Below are 24,628 nucleotides of genomic sequence, written 5' to 3'. Positions count from 1 at the left end.
ACTTACAAGAATTTTCATTGGGACTAAAGACATTGGATTTTTTTTGTAAATATTGTCCTCACTAACAGGAGAGACTTCAGTACCCAGGAATAGAATGTTTTCCTCCCAGGTACAGAATCAGATGGATTGGGTGTAGCATACATTTGATGTGAAGTAAAGCTCCCTCTACTCTTCCCCGTCTATACGTGGCTAAATCAGCCTCAGAAAGTAACCGTCCTGCACCATTGTTCATCTCCCATTCCAGCTCTTATTTGGTTTTTTTTGAACAAGGTTGGTTGCCCAAATGATGACAAACTATGGGCAGCTCTGCGCCATATGTTCTATGCTGTAAATACTAAAGTTCAATTAAATTAGGACACGTATGTCCTATTCATACTGCACATGAATTGATGCTAAAAGTGCAGTTTTTAGTAAGTAGCTTTGATTCTGAGCCACTCTCCTGAGCACATCTCCAGGACTGGTTTCAGAATGAAATCAATATACATTTGTTCATACCAATATAAATCTGGGGTTGCCGCAGCTGATTCCAGAGAACTTTTAACGATTAAAAAAATATAATTTTAGGCTCTTGAATGTTAACTACAGAGCGGTCTACATTCCTGGCCCTTTAATATCATTAAACCATTTATCAGCATTTGATGCCCGACAGCATTGCTCTGCGCATTCACCTAGCTACACATTTGCAGGGTCTGCTCAGCCCCTGGAAAAAGCAATACAGGGAACACAGTATAATTGAGCTTCCCAATCGGAATCTCTGCACTGCTGGAACCAATGTTAAATTGCTCCATCAGCATGAAAGAGGCATGAAAACTGCCAGAGACAAGAGACATCTAGTTTACTTTCCTGTACTGCATTTGAACCCATTTGCTACATGCAGAACAGTGGTGTTGTAATCCCCTTCAACACCCGATCTTTAATAAATAAATCGTTCTATAATAAATATCACAAAAAGCAGCTCATGATGACAAATAAAGCATACGACTTCTTCAAATTATAATACGTGATAATTGTAGAGAGCAGCAAGGCTATTGACTTTTTTTCAAAAAAAATCAGTTTTAGTAAGAGATGTATTTCTAAACTGCCAACATTGACTAAAGATTAAAATAAGCAAAGATATCAACAAACCTGGTCAGTATTGGCTGGTGATGAACGGATTAGAAAGTAAATTGTTACACTTCTCAATTCGATTTGTTTCCAAATATAAATTTGCATTCAGCTTATATTCCTCATGACTGCCCCACCCCACCTCAAAAATGAAGCGAGCAGCATCGATCGAAAATCACAGGGTCTGAATCCCTTAGGGGAGCTATTACAATATATACAGAGTGCTATTCTCCATTACATGCAGCGGAATAAGCCTAATGACAGTGCAGCTCAAATCATGTGCAATAGCATTTCAGTTTGCATTCCTCCTGACACCAGGGTTACTGTGAAATCAGAGGAGGCAGCCAAGATCTTACAAAGAGAGCTGAACAGGCTAAGTATCTGAGCAAACAAACAAAGTTCAATTCAGATAAATGTAAGTTACCGCACACAAGTAGTAAAAATAGTAGGTATATGTACTCCATTGACAGGTTAGAATTCATCAAGGAGGACGTTGAAAAAGACCTACAAGTGTTCATTGCTCACCCTGTCCAAAAAGGGAGGCAGCAATAAGCAAACACAATACCGGTCTACATTGCCAAATCAGTTCTGATCCCTAGATGTTGAGCTCAAGCTCTCAGAAGATTGGGGCATCAAGCCCTACGTCAGGTCTTGAACGCATATAGTCTAAGCTGACACTCCAAAGGAGAGCTGGGGATGTTTGGCATTGTTGGAGATGCCATCCTTTAGATGAGACGTTAAACCTGTCTATCTGTTCAGGTGGACGTTAAAGATCCCATGGCACTCTTCAAAAAAGAGAAGGGAATTTCTTCTGGTGTCCTGGCCAACAATCCCCCAAATAGAATTGGTCGTTCACTTTATGGCTGTTTGTGGAACACTGCTGTGCGCAAATTGGCTGCCCCGTTCGCCCACAGATGTACAGTTGCTCCACTTCACAGTGAATCTTGTGTGCTTTGGACGTCCTCCCGACCTGAAAGGCGCTATACAAGGATGATTATTATGAGGGCTCTGGCGAAGTTACATCTGGCGCATAGTGTACAGTTCTAGTCTCCGGAGCATAAGGACTGCCCATCCCCCAGAGGCAGTACAGAAAAGGGCAATGTGGATGATCCCATGTTACAGGGATAAGCTCGGATCTGGAGCTCTTTAGTCTTGGAAAAGAGACATCTCAGAGGGGCCCTTATATAGATATACAAGATGCTGAATGGGATTGAGAAAGCATACCCAGAACAATGCTTTCAGATACATCAAGGTAGCAGGATAAGAGGTCACAGGATTGCAAAGTGTCATTTTCAGACAGATTCCAGGAAGTATTTCTTTACACAGCGACTAACCAAAGCTGTAAAAGATAACCAGGCTGCACAGTTGCGCAAGCACCCATTTCAGCTCTAATATTGTAGCAAGAAGATATTAAGATGGGCATTTTGGAAGGACGAGATTCAATGGAAGAGCCTTCTTCATCCAAACCCATGTGATCGTGTCATACGATTCCATCGCAGCTCACCTCTGGCTATAGCAACTCCCTGCTACAGGCAACTAAACAGAACAAGACAAAAGCAGGAGAAAGAAAGCAGCTGCACTTGCCTATGGTGCGTGTGGAAAAAGAGTGCATACAACTCCAGCTGTCAATCGTTCATTGCCATCATTTGCTCTTGTGATATGGTCCCTGAATATTTTGTGTAGTTACACACCACGTCACATCATAGAAAGGGAGTTAGGTCATCTGCAACATTATGTTGATGACAGGAAGAGGAGGGCACTAATAACCAAGTCTTTTACAGGAATAGAACAGTTCTGTGTAGATTCTGTAAACCTCCTGATATGCCATTGCTTTTAAATGGCTTTGCAATCCAAAACCATTGGATTGAATTAATCTGACTCATACAGGATCTGTACGGAACGTATTTCATTTGACCAGGAAATTTCTCGATTATTGTTCTATTCTGTTCATGGGGCACCTCAGTTAACACTGGCCACTGTGTGATTGTTGGAAAGACTTCAGTTGTTGAGGTCACTGTTTGAGGTCTTGCTGAGTCCATCCGACCAGTCTCTGCTATAGAAGCCCTTCAAACAACGGATGAATGCTTTGAGCGCCTATCCAGTCTGGCCAAAATATATATCACTTATGAAATAAGCATTTCAATGCACATGGCTCACTTGTACAATACACTTTTCAGTTCACAGCAGTCCTGGTCCGTTTGGGTAAAGTATGGACTATACCTACAGTTCTCGCTCAAATCTAGTGATGTATTTAACACTGATACATAACATTCCTACAAAGCAGAATGTTTGTGTTGGTTCAAAAGGAAAAATGCAACATTGTGGCGCCGTTTTGGATGCTGTACAAAAACATTTTTGTTAAACTGTCCACCTATACCTGCTTTTTGTAAATTTGAGCATTTGTCACTTGAATAAGAGTTGAGATGTATAAGAAAGAACTTGTTTACAGTCCATGTGCAATGAATTGTTTTTTTCTCCCCCATATGAGTTTTACTTGTGATACTGAAAGTGACATCCGTCTTTACACAAATGAATGTTACAGATTTTACATCCGTACACTGTCTCCTTTCGCACCTTTTTCTGCAGGTGAACTTTGCACCGTCTTTTGTAGCCCATGTGCACAGACTCGTGTCCCATCACCACGTTTCTATGCAGAACGAAGTTGTCGTCCATTGGAACACTTCTTCTTTTCCGGCTGCTGTAACCTCCGATCAGTTGCCGCACCAACTCGCATCGGAAGTCCAGGTGAGAATAGTTCTTCTTCTTGTTGACTCTGATCGAGGTCTCTTTGTAGAGGATAAATGCGTTCAGGATGGCACAGTTGATCACGAACCAGGTGATGTTTTTCCAGTGTTCTTTGCCTGGTCTTCCAACCTGGTAGTGGGCACGCAGAGGTCCATACCTGTCCACTCCATTCATATACTTGTTGAAGACATAGATTGAGTGAGGTTGCCTGACTTCAATCACCTCCTGCCCCTGCCTTCGCTGGATCAACATCTCCTCCATTGGGTCACTCAGAGTGCTCATCATCGCCACTTGCTTGGTATCTTGCCATAGTATTGCTGTTAAGTGCCCTTTCTGTTGCACTCGATACTCGCCTCTTTTCATTTTGGTGAGCTGCTGGAGATCCTTGGGGAACCCTTGTGGTTGGGTTGAGCCATCCCGCAAGAATATATCCCAGCATCCAGCAGGTCCATCATCAATTTCTCACACGTGAAAAAGCTGTCAAAAAACACACAGTGATTTTGGCCTTCGAGCTCTTTGGTTAATTTTCTGACAGCTTCGTACCTGAGTCCGTTCTTTGAGGTCTTAACGCCGCGCCGCCCATGAAAGACTTCAAAATCAAGCAGGTAGGCATTCTCAGCATCCGACAGCATCCACACTTTAACCCCCCCTTTGTTGAGCTTCGGAGGCATGTGCTGCTTGAACGTCAGTTTACCATTCATTGCAATCATTGCCTCGTCTACACTTAGGTACCTGGACGGCCGATACAGCTTTTTGAAGCTGGCGCGAACTGTGTCAAGAAGCGGCCGTGCTTTGTACAGGGCATCAAAGTTCGAGTCATGTCCACTGGTGTCATACAGCCTGTCACTCACGTGAAAGTATTCAGTTAATTTTTCGTAACGATTGCAGGTCATGATACTCTTCACCCCATCATTTCCAAACAAGTTGTCCCGGCTCCAGTACAGTTTATAGTTCGGCAGCTGATTAATTCCCATCAGTACATTGAGGCCAATGTAGCATCTCATTTCAACCTCGCTGACATCCACCCACCTGGCATCTGCTGCCCCCTCATGCCCCATTTTCCATCTGGCATAGCTATTTGTGTGCTCCACAAAATCGCTGAACAAGTTGGAATGTAGGAAGAGGCTGAAATAATCCAGCGGGGTTGCTTCGGAGATATCGAAATCTCGAGGGAACAACACTCCTGCTTCTCCACAGAAGTCATTGATCTGGATTGGAGTGAAGCTGTTGCTCCAACCTTGATCACTGGATCCAGTGTCATTTAGTTCAGAGTCCGGATCCTCTGTTGAGATATCAGTGATGTCCGATTCGTCATCAGATACCTGTAATACGGAGTACCTTTCTGATTCGTCATCATAGACTTTAATGCAATACTCTCCACTGGATGCTATGAACAAATGGTTAATCCCAGGCGCGCTCTCTCCAGACGTGCCGGCTTCCATCCTGTCCAAGTTCAAGTCTTCCGCTTCTTCTCTGTTGCAAATTAATGCAGAAAAACAAATATTAATTGCATATCAAAGAAAGAAGAACTTCCATTTTTATAGCATCCTATCACATCAAAACATTCCAATGCTCTTTCCAGTAATTAATATGTAGTCAACTGCTATTTTTTGTACAAAAATGAGACAGCTATTTAAGTATTGCTCAAAACTGCGATCTTAGGTTATATATAACATTTTGGAGTGCTTTAAAATGACAGGGCAAATGCCAATCTGGTGGATAGTGGAGGGGGAAAAGAGGTGATCTCTGGCCAGTTGGAGGTAGGTCTTAAGGAGGGAATTGAAGACAGAGAGAGCCGAGACAAATGAGTTGAGGGAAGGAGTTCCAGAAGTTAGGGGCATAGAAATGGAAAGTTCGCCCACTGATGGTGATGCACTCAAGCCTGAGTCAGCCGATCAGAGGGGTAAGCAGAAGAATGGAGGTAGGAAATCAGAAACATAAGGAGGTACTAGGACGTGAAGTGGTGTGGCTGAGACCTTGAAATTGATCTGCTGAGAGACAGAGAGCCAATGGAGCCTGGTGTAAACTCGGCTGATGAACATGCAAAGATTGGTGCTGACAAGGATGCAGACAGCAGAGTTTTGGATGTTGAAGTTTATGAATGGTGGAGCGAGGGAAAACAGCGAGGAGTGCATTTAAAAAATCCAGCCAGGATTTGATAAGACTTGAATAAGGATTTTGGTGATATTTACAGTGAGGTAGGGGTGGAGGTGGATAATGTGGCAGAGGTGAAGAAAATAAGTTTTGGTCAGAGACTGGATGTGAGGAAGAAAGGAGGGCTGAGGGTGGAGCTAGACACCAAGGTTGCATATTGATTTGGTGAATTTGAGAGAGAGGTCAGGGAGGTTGAAAAAGTCCAAACCAGGAGTGAGAAATCTAGGAGAATAGTTTAACTAAAGAACAACTAAAAAGGATTGAGCTTCAGGAGTATGGGGAAAAGGTAGGTAAATGGGACTGAAAGGACTGCTCTTTCAAGGAGTCAGTACAGAGACAATGGGCCGAATGCCTTTCTTCTGTGGCATAATTTTTTATGGTTCCATTTTGCACAGGAATATCCCTCAAATAATCATGAGTTGAATGACCAATTTATCTGGAAGACTGCTGACCAGGTTTGGTGATGATGGAAGACAAGCAGTTACATTGTCAGGAAATGAGCAATACTTCCTACTCTAGCTGCCTGGTAAGTTTACTGCTTTGCCGTTCTTAATCTCAGACTTGCCACAGGAAGTAGAGGGAGACGTAAACAAGATAAACTGGAGAATGAGACCAAATAAAATGTTTTCTCATGGCTTGCAGATGAGTGGTTTGTCTGTCCTATTGGTCTTCCAATGGTGTTTTGGAGGGTAAATGTAAAATAAAATCCAAAAAAATGACACTAGATCCAGCAACCATGGATAGACAAACATCTTCACCCCAATCCAAATCAACAACTTCAATGTGGAAACAGGCACGACATTCCCTTAAAATTTTGATGCCTCGAAAGGAACACTATTTGATTAATTTAACCCAGGAGAAAAAAATTCAATGAAAATAATTGTAAAGAAAGAAAAACAGCACTAGTATGGTCTGACGTTAAACTAGAACTGAATAACGGTATTGGCCTGGCTCAAATTACTAATAAGAAAATAGGAACAGGAGGAGACTATTCAGCATATCACTCAGATATCTGGGTCAAAAGGTTGTGGATTCAAGCCCCATTTTAGCACTTGAGTTTGAAGTCCTAGCTGGGAGCACTACATTTATCCTTTACAAGACATATTAACCCAATGTCCCATTTCTCTGTTCAGGTGGATGTTCGTGATCCTGTGATCAATTTCAGAAACAAGGGAGTTTCTCCCGGTGTTCTGGCCAACAGTGTTCAGGATAAAAAAAAACTTCACTTTGAATGCTGTTTGTGGAATATTGGTGTGCTCAAATTGGCTGCCACATTTGCATACAAATACTCAAATCACCACATTTAACAGCAACAAAAACGACAACAAACTGGATGTATTTAGCGCTTTTCACGTGCGAATAATGTCCTGAGGCGCTGGACAGTGAAGGGTTTGCACCCGAGCTGGGGGTTGGAATCAAGAGAATTGGAGGTTAAGAAGGATGGGGTTGGGAAGATGACCGATGGATGACAGCAACTGCGCATGAAATCTTTTGAGATGTTTTGACTCCATAGGTTCTTTATCAACTGCAAGGATTATTGTTATTATTACACATCTGGGGAAAAGCAGAGCCAGCCTGTCTCCGCATGAAATAATACAGGATTAACAGGACCAACTCTAGCCATTTTCACAGCATACACGTGACCAGTGATTGCTGGTGTGTAAATAGCTTTCAGGAGATGTACAAACTTGCCCAAGGAACACTTGGACGTGAGGTGGGCGAAGCACAGCCAGAGCACGCGTCCGACGACTTCCGATGGCACAAAGCTTGCTGCTGCACCGTAACCACACGGGCAATTTACCTCAAAAGAAAAGAGCTCGCCCAGCTTCTCCCCAACGGTTTAAAATCACTCCGTAACGCCTGCACGTCGCCAATGTACCACACATTTCACTCCATTTCTCTTACGGAAAGCACATCGCTCGTGCGAACTGCAAAAATATCAATCATCTGAGCCCTAGATACATATATGTATTTATATACACACACACATATATATACACACACATATATATACACACACACATATATCAATCACCTGAGCCCTAGATACATATATGTATCTATATATACACACATATATACACACACATATATATATATTTATACACAAAAAAAATTCAATGGCAGAATTTTGCAGTGTAACTCACAGGTTCCAGGCGAGGATTCAGAAAGAGCAGCAGTTGTGCTCAGAAAGCACAGCCACAGCAGCTTCCCTCAGCAAACCCCCCCCCACCCCCCCCCTCCCCTCAGCAAACCCCCCCCACCCCACCCCCACCCTCAGCAAACCCCCCCCCCACCCCTCAGCAAACCACCCCCCCACCCCCTCCCTCAGCAAACCCCCCCCAACCCTCCCCTCAGCAAACCCCCCCCACCCCCCTCAGCAAACACCCCCCCCACCCCCTCCCCTCAGCAAACCCCCCCCACCCCCTCAGCAACCCCCCACACCACCCCCTCCCCTCAGCAAACCACCCCCACCACCCCCCCTCAGCAAACCCCCCCCACCCCCCCTCAGCAAACCCCCCCCCCCCTCCCCTCAGCAAACCCCCCCAACCCTCCCTCAGCAAACCACCCCCCACCCCCTCCCCTCAGCAAACCCCCCCCCCACCCCCTCCCCTCAGCAAACCCCCCCCCACCCCCTCCCCTCAGCAAACCCCCCCCCACCCCCTCCCCTCAGCAAACCCCCCCCACCCCTCCCCTCAGCAAACCCCCCCCACTGCTCGGGGCCCGGGTGATGGCCGCGGTCTGTAGGCCTCGGGCTCGCCGCTGTCTCGGGCTAAATTTGAGCCGCACGCGGGGACCGGTCGGGGCCGGTGAGGCCTCTCAAACTCGGCCGCTCGGGGGAGGCGCGAGGCCTAAAGTCCCATTCAAAGTGACGGCTTAAACAACCGACCGCACCCCCTCCCCCTCCCCTCACCCCCACCCCCCCTCACCCACTCACTCACCCCCCCACCCACACCTCCTCACCCTCCCCTCCTCCCACCCCCTCCCCCCAACCCCCTCACCCTCAACCCCCTCCCCTCCTCCCACCCCCTCCTCCCACCCCCTCACCCACACCCTCTCCCACCCCCCTCACCTCACCCCCCTCACCTCCCTCCCACCCCCCCCTCACCCACTCACTCACCCACACCCCCCCCGCACCCCTCACCCCTCACTCACCCCCGTCACCCAAACCCCCCCTCCCCCCCCTCACCAACACCCCCCCTCACCCCTCACCCACCCACACCCCCCACCCCCTCCCCCACTCACCCGCACACACCCACCCACTCACTCACTCACCCGCCGCCCCGCGCGCCGACCGCCCGCCCGAGAGGAAAATCTAAGATGGAGTAAGAGAAGCTGCAGAATGATATGTCCGCGTCGAGAGCGGCGACACTGCGGTCCCGGTTACCGTGACGGGGGTTGGACTGTGCGGGACCCGCTGCACTCTCACACCGAGCGCTCTCTCTCTCTCTCTCTGTGTGTGTGTGTGTGTGTGGGGGGGAAATTATTATTATTATTATTATGATGATGATGATGATTTTTTTTTTGCCCCGACTGTTTATGTTGAGGCTCTCAGCACCATCACCTCCTCCTCCTCCTCCTTCCTCCTCCTCCCACCGTATGCCCAGTTTCGGAGGGGTGTGGTGATGGCGGCGGTGGGGGGTGGGGGGGGGTTTGGTGGGTGAGGGGTGAGTTCAAAGATAAAATGATGAAATACCTTTTCTCGGGGTTTCCAGCCTCCACTACAGCAGTTACCATCTGTGTGCACTGCAGGGACTCGACACACAGGAACCCTCCCTCTCTCCCTCTCACACACACACACGCACACGCGCGCACAGGCGCTGCAGCGACACGTAGCGGGGCTACCGCGCAATGTCAAGGAGGTGGCAGATGGGGCCAAAAAAAACACACACACAACCCACCAAGGCTGGAGATGGGCGAATGGACCGCAGCTCAAACCCCCGATTGCACATCGAACTCACCTGCGCTGGACCTATTTCACACGTCAGACTGGCCAGTGTTAGGCAAAAAAACAACAACAACATTTGAAACATTTGCAAAAAAATTTTTTTTTTTTTTGAGATCTGGGGTGTCGGGAAGGAAGGACGGAAGGATGGAAGGAAGGAAGGAAGCACGGAAGGACGGGTGGACGGATGGATGGATGGACGGACGGACGGACGGATGGATGGATGGACGGAGAATGCTATCTCGTCTCAATTCTACCGAGTGTCGCTCTTTCAGGAGTGAGGAGCATTCGTTTTAGAAGCTTGACCTTTCAACATTTAGAGCCCCCCCCCACCCCCCCACCCCCCCACCCTCACCCGCCGCGTACCCTTCAGAAGGTTTCAAATCTGCCACACTTTGTGCGGGTTCTAAGGGTCACGGTTAATCTTCTCGAACGCTGCCCGCTCTGGTTCAGTTGGGAAGGGTTGCCGAGTCAGTAAATCAGAGAGGCGATGCTTGTTGGATGACAAGATTTTAATCAAAAGTTAATTGCAACAAACACTTGAGCATGTAACTGCCGAAACCAGCTCAGTGCAATTTAGACTATTTGAAAACGCTGCGCTTGGTTGACAGGAGGTAAACAAAGATCCTGAATATTTCAGGATTCCAAGCAATTTTTCAATTTGAATTTGAATTTTGAATTTTAAAAAATGTCGTGTATCCTAATGGGTTTGTTCTGAGTGTGAAAAGATTAGTAATAATAAATCATTGCATTTGATGTAGCACTTCATAGGATTTAATATAAAGCATAGTGACTGTATTTTGTAGGCAAACATGTGCATAAATTGCGCACTGCAATGTCCCACAAACAGCCATGAAGGGAATGACCAATTTTATCTTGGGCATTGTTTGCCAAGACACTGGGAGAAACACCCTTCCCTTTTTGAATAGTGCCAAGGGATTTTTAATTCCCCAAATTGTGAAGATAATCATGGAAATAATCCAGACCACTCACGCTTCACACAGGCAATCCTGGCGTCCTCCACTCCACAGACAATATTCCCTTCCTCTGACTCCAGCAACACAGACATCATTGAATTTATCTGTCTACACCTATTTCTTCAAAATTCTGCTCTCCAGTGATGGCCCATCATGAGGCTATTGGTAGATTATTTTATAAATTCTAGAACTCCATTTCATTCATTGATACTTTTTTTGCACTTATCGTCCCTCTTTTAATGAATTGTTTTTGTTTTATATATCCTCCACTCAATTGGATTTTACCCTTCAGGCTATACCACCACTTGTTGTTCTTGGGGGTGGTGTAATTCACAATAGAAAAGTACCAGGCATTACAGAAGCATTACAGAAGTTACAGAAGTTGCAACATATTGCAATTAATGGTCTCATGAAGACAACAATCTATTAACATAGTTTGATTTAACCTGTTGTTTCAAACAATTTGAATTTATATAGCACCCTTCACACAGGGTAGCATTTGAGAGCGCTGAACAATGGTGGAGTTTGATGTTTGAGAACACATGTGTTGTGATGAAGCATTGTGCTCAGGTCATATGAAATGGTCATATTGCACCCCAAGTGAACACAATGGACAAATTCGAAGAGATTCGCCCGGCAGATCTAACGTACAAGTCAATTTGAGGAAATGCTTGTGTGAGGCAAATGAGATAATTCGAACACAATTTGCTTAAAAATTAAAGGAAATTATAATCAACACACATTTTTGATTTGAGTTTCCAGTAACTGCTTATCAGAAGTTTGTAAACGAGACATTTCCTTTGAATCTACCAGTAACTGCTTATCAGAAGTTTGTAAACAAGACATTTCCTCTGAATCTACACAACTTCAGATTCAGTTTGTAGATAATTTATATTTAAAGATGTTATTTATAATAATATTTGTAGATATTATTTATAATAATCCTTGCATTCAATAGAACACCTTTCATGGTAGGATGTCTCAAAAGCAATTCATAGGATTTACTGTAAAGTGAGGCGACTGTAGTTATTTAGACAGGTGCATAATGACACATTTTCATTAGCAAGCTTTATGATGTGTCATAATGAAGAGTCAGAAAGTTTTATGATAATCATATTATGTCATTGCTGCATTCACTGTCCTCTTAACCTTTACTGGGGTTAGTCAGATAATATAAAGCTTATTTTAATTTAGTGTTTGTATTGCTTAACTCTTCTCTCATGAATAGCAAAGGAATATCAGAACAGCTATTTATCACTTTCATGCTAATCAGTTTCTATTTTTATTCACTATAGGAAATAGAGCCACCATGTATGGGAGATGTTGTGTAGGAAACCTGGAGACAAGACGCAGCAGCTCAAGCTTCCCGTCCAACACATGTTGCAAGCCCGCACAAACCACCTCAGTATCCATACCTTTTCCGAGGAATTTGTGTTGGAAGATATACCCTCAGCTGAAATTATATCCTCTGAAAACGGTATGCCCAACATTAATGGGGGGTCCGATTATCAACTGCCCTGTGCCTTCATACCCTGAAATGACCATGTGCTCTCCAATAGCGCCAAGACCCCTTTGTAAATGCTTTGTGACCAATCCTTACCATATGATGGATTCATGTCCAGTGACAGATCCCTGCTCCCCAGAAAGTTCCAATTGCATACCTCTTTTGAACAGGAACACTAAGGATGAATGTGTGGGGTCCAATAACAACAACCTTAAGCAACAACCTTAAGCGATCAGATTGTACCCGATCCAGTTCTGGGAATCTGAGAGTGGACATAAAACGTGTGATTCAGGATAATTGTCAAACTTGTTAAGACATCAAAACTGTCCCCCACAATTAAATCTCTCAACAGGCTGAAACAACTTGGATATTCAATTATTTAGAAGCAGCTACATTCGCAACCATAGGATCCAAATGGAATGTAGATTGATATAGACATTTAATTTTTATCTATACTCACCTGGGAGGACTCCTGTAGGAGAAGTCCTTTTGGGAGGACTCAGTGCTTTAAAAATTTTATTTTGTTGTTGCCGTGGCTTAGCTTAATTTGTGTTATTTTGTTCGCGCCGCTTGGCTACGTGTATGCTCCGTGACGCTGGATGCACAGCACCACGGTCAGCCAGCGCGGCCACCAGATGTAAGTGCAGTGCATACGTACATACGTAAGTGCTCTGTGACACACAATGACAGAGCACCACTTTGACTCGGCGGCCACCGGGTGTAACTTGTGAAAAGACCCAAACTGAAAATAACTCATGAACCAAAGGAGATACTGATAAACAAATATGCCCATGTCACTCCGAGAAGTAAGACTTTCTGATGAGGTATTATGTCTCTATGTCAATCGGTTATTGAGATCCTTCTTGAAGCAGACAGACATTGCTGTTTTATTAGTATAGATAGAAGATAGATAATGGCTGGAATTCTAAATCACATTTATAATTTATATACAGTATCTCACGTTGGATGTCTCAAATTGCTTCAAACAACTGTCTGGCCACCCAAGTTGTTGGGGTGGGTGGGGCAGTGGACAAAAGGGCGGTAATCCAGTGTTGGGGGTGTTGATAGACGAGTGCATTTTGAGGAAGAGATTGTAAAGCATAAACATGTATCCAAACAACTCTAAAAGTTCCTCTTCATGCAACAAAAAAGTTTTTTTTATATAAACCAGCCCATTTGCAAAGTCCAGGAGTAAGCACCAGCTTGCACTGGTCTGTTGCTAAAACACTCCAGAGCCAGTCAGCTTCAAAGCTAGAATTTCTTTTTGCAAAGGCATAAATAAGGGCCTTAATTAAGTATACTACAACTGTTGGAAGGCATGACTTGGAGTGTTAGGTTTGTGACCATGCTTATGTATACAGGCTTGCTACATACCAAGATTGATAACTCTGAGCAGTAAACAGCACCTGCTGGGGTCAAGGCAGGGGAACTCCAGATGGAGTTCCAGAGAGCATGAGCAGAAGAGCTGAAAACTCACCCACCGATGGTGGGTGGAAGGCGTGACTGACGTTTGCCAAGTAAAGGGAGCAGCTGGAGCAGTATGTCGCAGAAAGCGAGAACAAAATTCTTGAATTTGATCCAGTGGTGAAAGCGAAGCTGAGGGTTGATAGCCTGGCAGAGCCCGGTGTGGCAGAGGACATGAGCTGCAGAATTCTGGATGGTCTGCAGTTGTGTAGGGATTAGCTGGGGAGTTCAGCATTGGAATAACCAAACCATAATGTGATAAAAGTGTGGATTGGGGTCTCAGCAGCACCAGGGGAAAGTACTGAAGCTCCTCACTTCAAACCGATGGAAATCATGCTCACTGGGTAGAGGTGTGTATCCAGGAGGAGGTTCCTGGTTTGGACATGTAGGATAAAACCAACCATGCATATGTAGAACTATGCATATGCCTAACTCACAGTAGTTTGGATTGGAAACTCTTTAGAATAGTGATCTTTCGGCATGTGACAAATTAACTGATGAAATAAAATTATGATAGTCAAATATATGAAGATACTCGCCATGCACAATACAAAAACCACAACAAATACAGATTGAAGCAATAGATGAACATTTAATGCAGTAAACAAGTGAGTCAAAGAAGATTATGCCGATTTTAAAATAAACAACCAAAACCATACATAAGCATGTGAATACAGTCAATGCATTTGGGTCAAAAAAATCTTAAAAATGAAGAGTCTACCTATTGCAGAATTCAATTATTAATTTCAAAATGACAATACTGCAAAGGAAGTCACAAACCTGATAGATGAAGGCAAGGATGCAACTATAGAAATAGCTTCACGTCAGTTCTGAGTCCCTGACACTGCAATTGTCTTAAGAGTATTGAAGGGGATCACATTAAACAATAAAAATCCACATTGAAACACTTACTAATACATTTATAAGTTTTGGTGGAAAGGTAAACATAACCACGCAAAAAAACTAGTGTACAGATTTTAATTTTTTTTACGTTATTTACATATTTAAACCAACAAGATGGGTTCAAAAACTGGTAAAAGCAAAAGCATCCATACAAGGTAGAAATCTTTGCATAGACTTTCAAAAATCTTAAGGTTTTAAATGAACGACCAATACATTAACAAGAGGAAGAATATTTTCTCGCATGCTAACATGTCATTACAAAATTGTGATATTGTCACACTATTCACAACTTTTATTCAAATCCAACTGTGGATGAGGTTAGAATTACCACATTATGGAAATAGCCTGAGCTGGTTCAGTACAGATGTAAATCCTGACAATGGCTAATGCAATGACACTGGGCTTTTAAAGCATAATAAAGCAAACCCTATTGACGAAATCTTATCCAGGTGTTTGTATAAAAAAAGTAATCTAAACAGCAGATTCTATCATGGTTTAAAAAGGGATGGTGGGTGTTATACATAGTTATTTCCATGGAAAATACTGCATTCTAATATTCAAGCTGCATGAGAATTAAATGTTAACTAGATGTTGAAGTGAATTAATCTAGCATTACATAATAGTCATGTTTAGTCATTCGAAAAGTTTGACCTTCTGGTCCAGGGGAAAAGTTAACGTGGTTCCAATTCTTGAGACAGAATAAAATATTCCATTTTCTGTAGAACCAAATTTCCATTTTTACCAACAAAAAAAGCACTTCCACCTAGGTATTTTGAACGTGTACAGGAGGCTAAATGTTCACTTCCAACATGTATTCTTATTCTGGAATTGTATTGGACACTACCATAAAGATGTGAAAAAATAGTACAACACTGGTTTAAAAAATATTACGCGGAGAAATTGATACACTAAAACAAAACCACAGGACAAACGGAAAGTGAACAAAATCAACCAATTCTATGACTAATATGATTCTTTTAATCTCTCATTCCGTTTTTATAATCATCCAATACCATACTCACTATTTTTTGTATCCCTCTTTTCCTTATGACTAGATTTCTAACTTTTCTTCACTATTCCTTCTTAGCTTTACTATCGATCTCTCTATTTATTCCAACCTCTACACAGTGGAAATGCACATGTGAAAAAGCTACTGAAATAAATTTATGCTTTCTTCACAACACACAACGATGAAAAGATCTCTGAAACAACCAATTTTTCCCTTTCAGAAACAAATTACTTGCTGTAACTTTTCCTTCAAATTTCTAGCAATTTTGACACTTTTCTTTCCATACACAATTTACTCTGGTCTCATCAGAAAATAATTCCCATACCAGTGAAACAGCAAAGATCTATTTCTCATACTGAATCACTTTTACTGTTTGATATAAATGTGCTGAAATCAAAAAATACTTTACCTCCAGCAAAATCTGAAACCCTATTGGCAAAGTTTACAAACTGAAAGAATGTTTGACATCAAACAAAATCACCTGCTGCTTATCCTCCTTCAAAGGGGAGCTTAGACACTCATTGCAAGATAAAATTTTAGTTCTTCCTCTCCCTCTGCATATGTGAATTAATTATAAATCCACCTCAAGCTTCTTACTGGTTTATAAATGTACTATGCAGTTATTTTCTACCGTGGTGCATCATGCGTTGATTCGTACAGTTTCATGTAAACAGAATCTCAATGTTTATTAGTGTTTTTATATTCTCCATTTCAGGTTAATGAGTAAATTAGCATTTATAGAAAAACTAAGACAAAAGGCTGAGGTGGACAGGGGAGAAAAGATTTGATCAAAATATCGTAAACGGGAAACAGCGGTCTCATCAAAAAACTGTGTCAAAACAAGTTTAACTAAAATCCAGATCAAAGATATTTTTGCAAATATATGCCATTAACATGTAGAAAACGTAGTCCAGTGTACAAACTTTAGCCATCACAGGGTACAGATAAACATCAACTGAAAGGAGTGCATTCTTCTGTAGATATTATATTCCCAAAAAGACTTGTGGATTCCAGTGTTTCCAAGAATAAATCAGTTACTTGTCTGTAGTACTACTGGGTAATTCCTAGTCGAGAAGAAAATGCAATAAGTTAATTGTTAGAGGGTTATATGGTGTCAAAAGATCACTACTTTTTGAGAAAGTGGGAAATAAAAAGGGAACAAATTAAACATTACATTAGAATCTCTGATATTTATACCTGTAAAACCATGTATCCATTCAACTGCAACATTGCACATTGCCTTTCAGAAAGAATGTTTTTTGTTCTCAAGTTCTAATGCACAGATATTCTGGCATTATATGGCTGTTAGATCTGGAAGAAAATTGTGTTGTTCCACTTTGTGATGAATTTTTGATTCTGAATGCAGAAATGGTCCCTTGGCCTTTATAAAGAAATATCTACACTACCATGAGAAAATAGTGAAGAAAGTAAGCAGACGATTTAAAAAAGAGCAGCAAATTAACCTGAGCTCTCATTCATGGACCTTCACTGGCTGCGGGTTACTTGCCTACCTTCTTGTGACAAGAATATTGCATGGCAGGAAAGAGGAAATGAAAATATATATTAATAAATGGTGAAACATAATGCAGAATCAATCACTTAAAATCTGCAGAATGAAAATTCATATCTTATTACAAACTAAATACGGTACCTCCAAGATCAAAATAAATATCTGAATGAACATATTGCCTCCTTACCCTTTCATCTCTCCGTTTTCTTGCTATACCTTCCCTGAAGTGTTTAGTGAATATCTTGTGATTAGCCCATCCAAAACCAACACCATATACACGCATATATTTAGATTGCATAGTAAAACCTCTCTTTCCAAAACCAGGTTTAAATCTTCCAGAAGGTGGATAATCTTTCCCAACATGCTGTAAAAAAAAACAGGGACTAATAATGGCTTAATAAAAAAACTTGTCTCCAGATATATAAGCAAGTGCTTATGATGTTATATAATGCTTGCATTTGATTTAGCAACTTATCACATCAAGACGTCTCAAAGAGATGACTGAGAGTGGACTCAAGTGTACAGCAATTTAATTAGGATTGCAAAATTATACCAGGATTGTATCAAGGTTGTATCAAAATAATAAAACAAAGGTCATATGTTTAGATATATGAATGGCAGTTTCAGGACAGAATCCAGGAACTTTTTCTTTATGCAGAGGGTAATCAATAACTAGAACAGGTTGCTAGGAAGGTAGTAGAGGCCAGGTCGCTAGATTAGTTTTAAAAGCAGCTTGAATCAATGATAAGGGGATAGGTCTTCTGGAAGGATAACCCTGGATGGGTCGAAGGATCTTCTTCAGCCAGACCAATAGTGGTCTTGTGAGAAACTCTCTTCTCGTTTCAAATAGTGCCTTTGTATCTTGTGGGTTCACCTCAACTGGGAAACCGGATCTCAGTTTAATGTTTCATTCGATGGCACCATAACAATGTGGAGCATAGCATCCCTGCACTGCATTGGAATGTCAGTCTAGACTGCATTTAAAGTTCTGAAGTGGGCCTTGAACCCACTACCTTCAATGTCAGATTCGAGATTGCTAATGTCTAAGCCAGGCCACCATGTATGTGCTTTACTTAGATACGGAAAATTTGCAAATGACAATTATGCACTACACCAATTATTCTGCAAATTGGATTTTTATAGTAAAATATTAAAATATGACCTTATTCATAGCAAACGTAGTAAAACACAAAAATACTATTACACAATTACATAATCACTTAAAATGCCTGCAGGTAATTTACTTTTTCAAATAGCTACTAATCACTCGTGAGGGAAACAGCTCGGAAAGAGAAGCGTAATCGTGTACTGTATGTTGTATTTTTATGTATTCAATACTAATTACCAAAACATTGAAAAGTGTCAGCTTGGCTCAGTCAGTAGCACTCAATACAAATTTACATTTATGTAGCATCTTTCCAATCAGGAGGACATCCCACAACTCTCACCCAAGTCAAAGTGTTGCGGGTTCACGGCCCACATTGGCACTTTGAACTCATTCTTATATGTGCTGTATTGTTGGTTGTGAAATTCATTGGATGAGATGTTAAACCAAAGTCCTGTCTTGCCAGTCCAGGTGGACATTAATGATCCCATGCCACTATTCAAAAAGAGAAGGAAGTTTTTGCCAGTGTTCTGGCCAACAATCCCCAAATAAAATTGGTCAATCACTACATGGAACATTGCAATCCACAAATTGGTTGCCACATTTGCCCACAAAAATACATTCACGATGCAAATTCTGTGAAATGCTCTGAGACATCCTGACATGAAAGGCACTATATTAAATATAAGGATTTTTAATATTAAATGCCAAGATTATTATAACTCGTGAACCATGACTTAGACTTAATCTACAAGGCCTCTTACGAGTGATTCAAACAAAATTGTAAACTAAATCTCTTCTACCATGATAATCCTTCTGCACTATTGAACAATTATCATGCCTTCCCTTTAAACACTCTAAGCAACTATGACTACATGCTACAGTGTGCTCCAACCCTCTCCCATCCAGATCATAATCAACCAACTGCTGGAAAGTGGTCTCTGTAGTTTTCACCCAAGATATAGCCTCATATAGACCTTTGGGTGTAAAGCATTACATTTAACTGGGCTTGTCAAGTCCTAAAACCTTAATTAGAATTTTGGGCAGGTTGATAGTGGGAGATTGTATGGTATGGTGCACCTGATTTTAACAAGACATCCTCCCTATAACACATGGGATACATAAACTATTGTTACATCATTTATTTCCTGTAATTCAGAGATAATCATTACACTTTATTCTTTTGGGGGGAAATGTTCGCTTCCTCAGATTCCTTAACTGTATAAATTGATTTGCAAATTAAAAACTACCATTTTGCAATTGCTTCCAGTGGTTCAATAATCTATGAGGAGTTCAAATACAAGAAGAAAGGTTAGGTGGTTTCAGTCATCAAAACTTCAATATTAGATTACAGTCTTAAAAGTCAAACCAGTCTTTAATTGAAATAAAGAATTAAGATTTGTCTCGTGATTTAAAGAGTATGAACGTTCTGATAATCTTCTAAATAACCTCAGGATGAATCTACTATTCATGTGATCCGCTTTATAGCTGAATCCATCCGTGACTGTGTTACTCAATTCCAGTTAGATGTTGAACCAGTCACCCGAATGAACAATAATAACTTGCATTATATAGCAACCATCAAGAGCAAGAGTGCCAGTCAGTGACAGGGTTAGATGTTGGATGCAAACCTAACGATAACACAGTGGCATCTGTTATCAGCACCAGTTGAACAGTGCTTGCAGAATTACCTTTCTTTCCTGGGACCATATCAGATTTAAGATAAAAGCATTATTATTACTAGTTGTTCTAATGGAAATTAGTGAGGAGATCAGGTGAAATTCACCTGAAGACATCATAAATGGATTCACATTTAGGCATCTCCTAGTTTTGGAACAAATAAAGCAACCGATGCAGTAAGACTTTGCTTAAAATATGATGTAAAAAACATAAGAGCCTGTCACATGAAAGGGGAGAGGATCAGCTATCATTCCTCCTGCCTTAACATATCCTAAGAGTTGCACAGAAATTCACTGAACTGAATGGGAGATAAATTTGTAGTAACCTGGTAAAGCTGTTTAATCTGCTGGAGGAACATAAGAACATAAGAATTAGAAGGAGGCCATTCGGCCCCTCTAGCCTGCCCCGCCATTCAATAAGATCATGGCTGATCTATTCTAACTCCACCTACCCGTCTTATCCCCATATCCCTAAATCCACAAGAAATCTACCAATCTCAGTCTTGAATATGTTCAAGGACTGAGCATCTACAGCCCTTCGGGTTAGAGAATTCCATAAACTCACTACCCTCTGAGTGAAGAAGTTTTTCCTCAACTCAGTGCGAAAGGGCTTACCCCGAATTTTAAGACTGTGACCCCTGGTTATAGTTTCTCCCACCAGGGGAAAAAGTCTCCCACTATCTATTCTGTCGTGCCCCTTAATAATCTTATAGATTTCTATGAGATCACCTCTCATTCTTCTATATTCTAGAGAATATAGGCCTAAATTGCTCAACCTATCCTCATAACTCATCCCCCTCATCCCTGGTACCAACCTAATGAATCTATGTTGTACCCCCTCCAAGGCAAGTACATCCTTTCTTAAATAAGGAGACCAAAACTGCACACAGTACTCCAGGTGCGATCTCACCAGGGCCCTATACAGTTGCAGCAAGACTTCCCTACTCTTATATTCTAACCCTTTTGTAACAAATGCCAACATACCATTAGCCTTCCTAATTGCTTGCTGTACCTGCAAACTAACTTTTTGTGATTGGTGTACAAGGACACCCAAGTCCCTCTGAACGCCAACACTATCTAGTCTCTCCCCTTCTAAAAAAATAATCTGCTCTACTGTTTTTGCCACCTAAGTGGATGAACTCAAACTTCCCTATATTATACTTCATCTGCCACCTATTTGCCCACTCACCTAGCCTATCTATATCTATCCCCAGAGGACATAATGGGTTACTATTGTAAGCTATAACTTCTCTCTCTTCCCTACACTAACACATGTTGTAGGAGGTCATCAGCGTTTAGCAGGAACAAGAGCCCAGTGAGATAAGAATGCATGTTTTGAGACGGGAAGAATTACATGACACACAATAGTATGGAGGGAGGTATGGCGGGGGGCGGAGAGGGTAGGTCACCCAATTTACTCAGATGGTGGGGGAGCCCGGTGCAGCCTTGACCTGATCCAATCTCTTTCAGGTGGTGCTTGGTGCCATGTTTCCAGCTAAATCTGATAATGAACCGATCCCTCTTTTGTTCAAGTCTGGTGATCAATGTTCTCCTGAATAATTTCAGATCTGTGGTGCAGGTCAAAACAGGTATGCGCAGTGAACCAAATAGACATCGCATGAGTCCATATCCTGCTTTGCTGACAGGTATCTGAGGCTTATCAGTTTTCATAAAGTAAATTCCTAGAATGCAAATTTTAATAAGCAATATGGTTTCAAGCATTAATCAAATGAAAGTTCCTGAAGATTCAAACCACATAAAAAACATCAGGTCAAAGTCAAGGTATTCCTAAACAATGATTCTATAGTTAAGGAACGAGGCTAACACATCTTGAAATATACTGCCCACCCTCCCCAATCAATTCTAAGTAATAAACAGTCAAACCCAGCTGTAAAGCACTGGGCACCACTATTTTGGTTTAATTATTTGCACTCAAACAACTAGGAAGATCGTGCTAAAATCAACAGGCCCAACCATAGTGGAGTCCTGTAGCTCAGTGGTTAGAGCACTCGCCTCGCAAGCGAGAGACCTGGATCCGATTGCTGGCAGCGTGAAATGTTCGGCATGTTTTCTTACTCCACAAGCCTCTGTTTATCTAGCAGTAATTAGGAACCTGGTTGTTAGTTGATTGGCAGATCACTTTTCCAGGAGTAACAATTCCTTCCAAAAAAATAATAAATTGGTCACTTCAATCCATGACTGTTTATGGGACACTGCTATGCGCAATTGGCTGCCGCGTTTTGCCCACAAAATAATCAATCCACTTCATAGTCATTATTCTGTAAAATACTTTGGAAAGTCTCGAAGACTGATAAGGCGCTATATCAAATGCAAGGATTATTATTATTATTGTTTGCCAGAGGTTGGTGTGGTCATATTAGGCAACACAAAAAGTGGGAATATTCCTTAAATACACATGTTGGTCGACAAACACACACATAATTCTCAGAATGTATCATACTGACCACAATAGTTTTCTTTGTCACTCTTCTCACAGGATCCTTGATAAGTTCATCTGATGGTGGTTTAAATTGTGAACTTCTAGATACTTTCACTTGACTGAAATGAGATTTCTTGTGTCTCTTTGACCTATAAAAATTAAGATATCAGTTTCTGAAAATAACATTATGCCAGAAAGATTGCTGTGTCTAAGTTAGTCTCACAATTACATTTAAACCACATAACCTGTACATTATTCCTTATTCATACTGCACCTGCCTCATGTTGGTTATGAGCTAAACATAAGATGAAACGCATTGTGCAATTAAATATTGGAAAAAAAAGTTTGATCCTAGGTCCTATTGTAATAACTGCAACTTCAGAAGATGTAAATGCATCAGTCATTCTGAACACGTAAAAGCCCAAAAGGCTGAAACACATTTACTACAACAACATTATAAAATAATTCCTGCATTTTATTACAGCCTTATTACGTTGTTGAGACATCTCAAAGTGCTTCACAGAAAATACTGCAAAGTATATTGTCTTTTTATGGGCATCAGATGCAGTCCCTCCCTCAATCAGGGAAACCAAAGGCAGCTACCCTTTCCTACCACAGCACTAGTAAACTGATCAGTTCAACATAAACCAGGAATCGTCCAATCCCAATGTTGCAAATTTACCTCGTGAACAATCCATCAGGCATCTTTCATCACATACCATTTTAAAAACAATCAATTCCTTTATGGAAGGGGGCTGTAAATCCACTGCTGGTTTTCATCATTGGGCTAAGCTGCAGCTTTGGTGAAATAAATAAATCAGCCAATGAAGATCAAAGTTTTTTTTGAACTATGAAGAGCTGAAGGTTATTGCAGTAGGAACGTGTTACAATACAATTTAAAATTTTGATAGCACTAAAACCTCCTATTTGTTCTTCAAAATCATGTAATGTCTTGGTGCCTTGGAAATTCAATGTTGTGCTATCTTAATTGGAGATTAGCCTGTCAATTTGTGCAGCTTTCAGTTATTCAGCAGTGTCAAATTTAGCATTAGAAGTTTATGGAACTCAAGAGAGATACTGAGATAAACCTTACTGATCCCTCCTTATTAGTGTACTAAAGTAAAACTGTTTGGTATTGAGTCAGCTAAATGAATGGTCAAAACTGATGCAACAATACCAGGGTGGAACATATTATTCTAAAGATACAGGATACTCTCGCTTTTCATATTTGTGAATACATTTAAGTTGTTTTTCACCTGTGAGAAATTAGCTTTTGTTCTGCAGTTTGAAAGGATTCTTCATGACTATCCTGTAATCTTTCCTTCCTCCTTCTCTCTATGTCATGGCGAAGGTCATCTGGATTTGTAGCGACCCATGTGCTGATCTGAGTGCAACAAAACATCTGTAAGTAATACAAAATGACTCAGAAGACTTAGTTGGAGGACTTCCATCCCCAAAGTATTTTATTTAATCCTGCTAATGTCAAGTCCCTTTGACCCAAAGAGTTTTGTGACTGTTCACCAATAAAATGCTTTTTGCAAGCATTTCTTAACAAGTCACTATCATCTGGCACTGATTCCTGCTGCAAATTTTGGTGGAAAGGCACATCAGTGCTATGGTAAGTGTTATTATAAAGGCAATTAATGGCATGGATCCTATTACTTGAAAAAAAACTAGGAAATATCCATATATTATCCATTTCATGGTACATACAGATTTCTAAATTCTTAAATGCTAGATGATAGTGTACATTTTATTCTACTCATTAAATTTACAAAATTCTTCTGTTTATATTTCTGAGTGCCTATTTCTATTTATAGAATAAGATGTCTTAAATTGAGCCATAATCACCGTTCACATGACTGAAATGTTAACTTATTTAACAGTTCAGGAATAGGCTAGTGAGGGTAAATGTAGGTCCACTTCAGTCAGAGACGGGAGAAGTTGTAATGGGGGATAAGGACATGGCAGAGTCCCTAAGTGGGTACTTTGCATCCGTCTTCACCCTAGAAGACACAACAAGTCTGCCAACAATAGAGATGCACCAAGGGGATAAGGACAGGGAGCAACTTAGGGACATTTTCTTCA

At 41.5% G+C, this 24,628-nt stretch overlaps 2 protein-coding genes across 7 annotated transcripts; both read right to left on the bottom strand.

Moving 5' to 3' along the window:
* Positions 1-2,064: 2,064 nt before the first annotated feature.
* On the bottom strand, positions 2,065-10,100 carry LOC103177508 (piggyBac transposable element-derived protein 5-like). 5 transcript variants are annotated; one of them, XM_007891707.2, is made up of 3 exons: positions 9,701-9,754; positions 7,805-7,931; positions 2,065-5,322 (listed from the first exon to the last, which is right to left on the bottom strand). In XM_007891707.2, the coding sequence occupies exon 3, from the start codon at positions 5,289-5,291 to the stop codon at positions 4,209-4,211; it is 1,083 nt and encodes a 360-aa protein (XP_007889898.2). In that variant the 5' UTR covers positions 5,292-5,322; positions 7,805-7,931; positions 9,701-9,754; the 3' UTR covers positions 2,065-4,208. The 5 variants fall into 5 exon arrangements, with proteins under 5 accessions (XP_007889898.2, XP_007889899.2, XP_042190581.1 ...); XM_007891708.2 differs by lacking the exon at positions 9,701-9,754 and adding an exon at positions 9,280-9,301; XM_042334647.1 differs by lacking the exon at positions 9,701-9,754 and adding an exon at positions 8,151-8,234.
* Positions 10,101-14,466: 4,366 nt separating this feature from the next.
* On the bottom strand, positions 14,467-23,971 carry bclaf3 (BCLAF1 and THRAP3 family member 3). 2 transcript variants are annotated; one of them, XM_042334009.1, is made up of 4 exons: positions 23,797-23,969; positions 22,566-22,689; positions 17,504-17,680; positions 14,467-16,870 (listed from the first exon to the last, which is right to left on the bottom strand). In XM_042334009.1, the coding sequence occupies exons 1-4, from the start codon at positions 23,940-23,942 to the stop codon at positions 16,841-16,843; spliced, it is 477 nt and encodes a 158-aa protein (XP_042189943.1). In that variant the 5' UTR covers positions 23,943-23,969; the 3' UTR covers positions 14,467-16,840. The 2 variants fall into 2 exon arrangements, with proteins under 2 accessions (XP_042189943.1, XP_042189942.1); XM_042334008.1 differs by having other exon boundaries at positions 14,467-17,680; positions 23,797-23,971.
* Positions 23,972-24,628: the final 657 nt, after the last annotated feature.

Source organism: Callorhinchus milii, unplaced genomic scaffold, assembly GCF_018977255.1.
Source record: "Callorhinchus milii isolate IMCB2004 unplaced genomic scaffold, IMCB_Cmil_1.0 Scaffold4, whole genome shotgun sequence".
Classification (NCBI taxonomy): domain Eukaryota; kingdom Metazoa; phylum Chordata; class Chondrichthyes; order Chimaeriformes; family Callorhinchidae; genus Callorhinchus; species Callorhinchus milii.
Note: the sequence above shows the minus strand (reverse complement) of the source record. Positions and strands in the feature narration are given on the sequence as shown.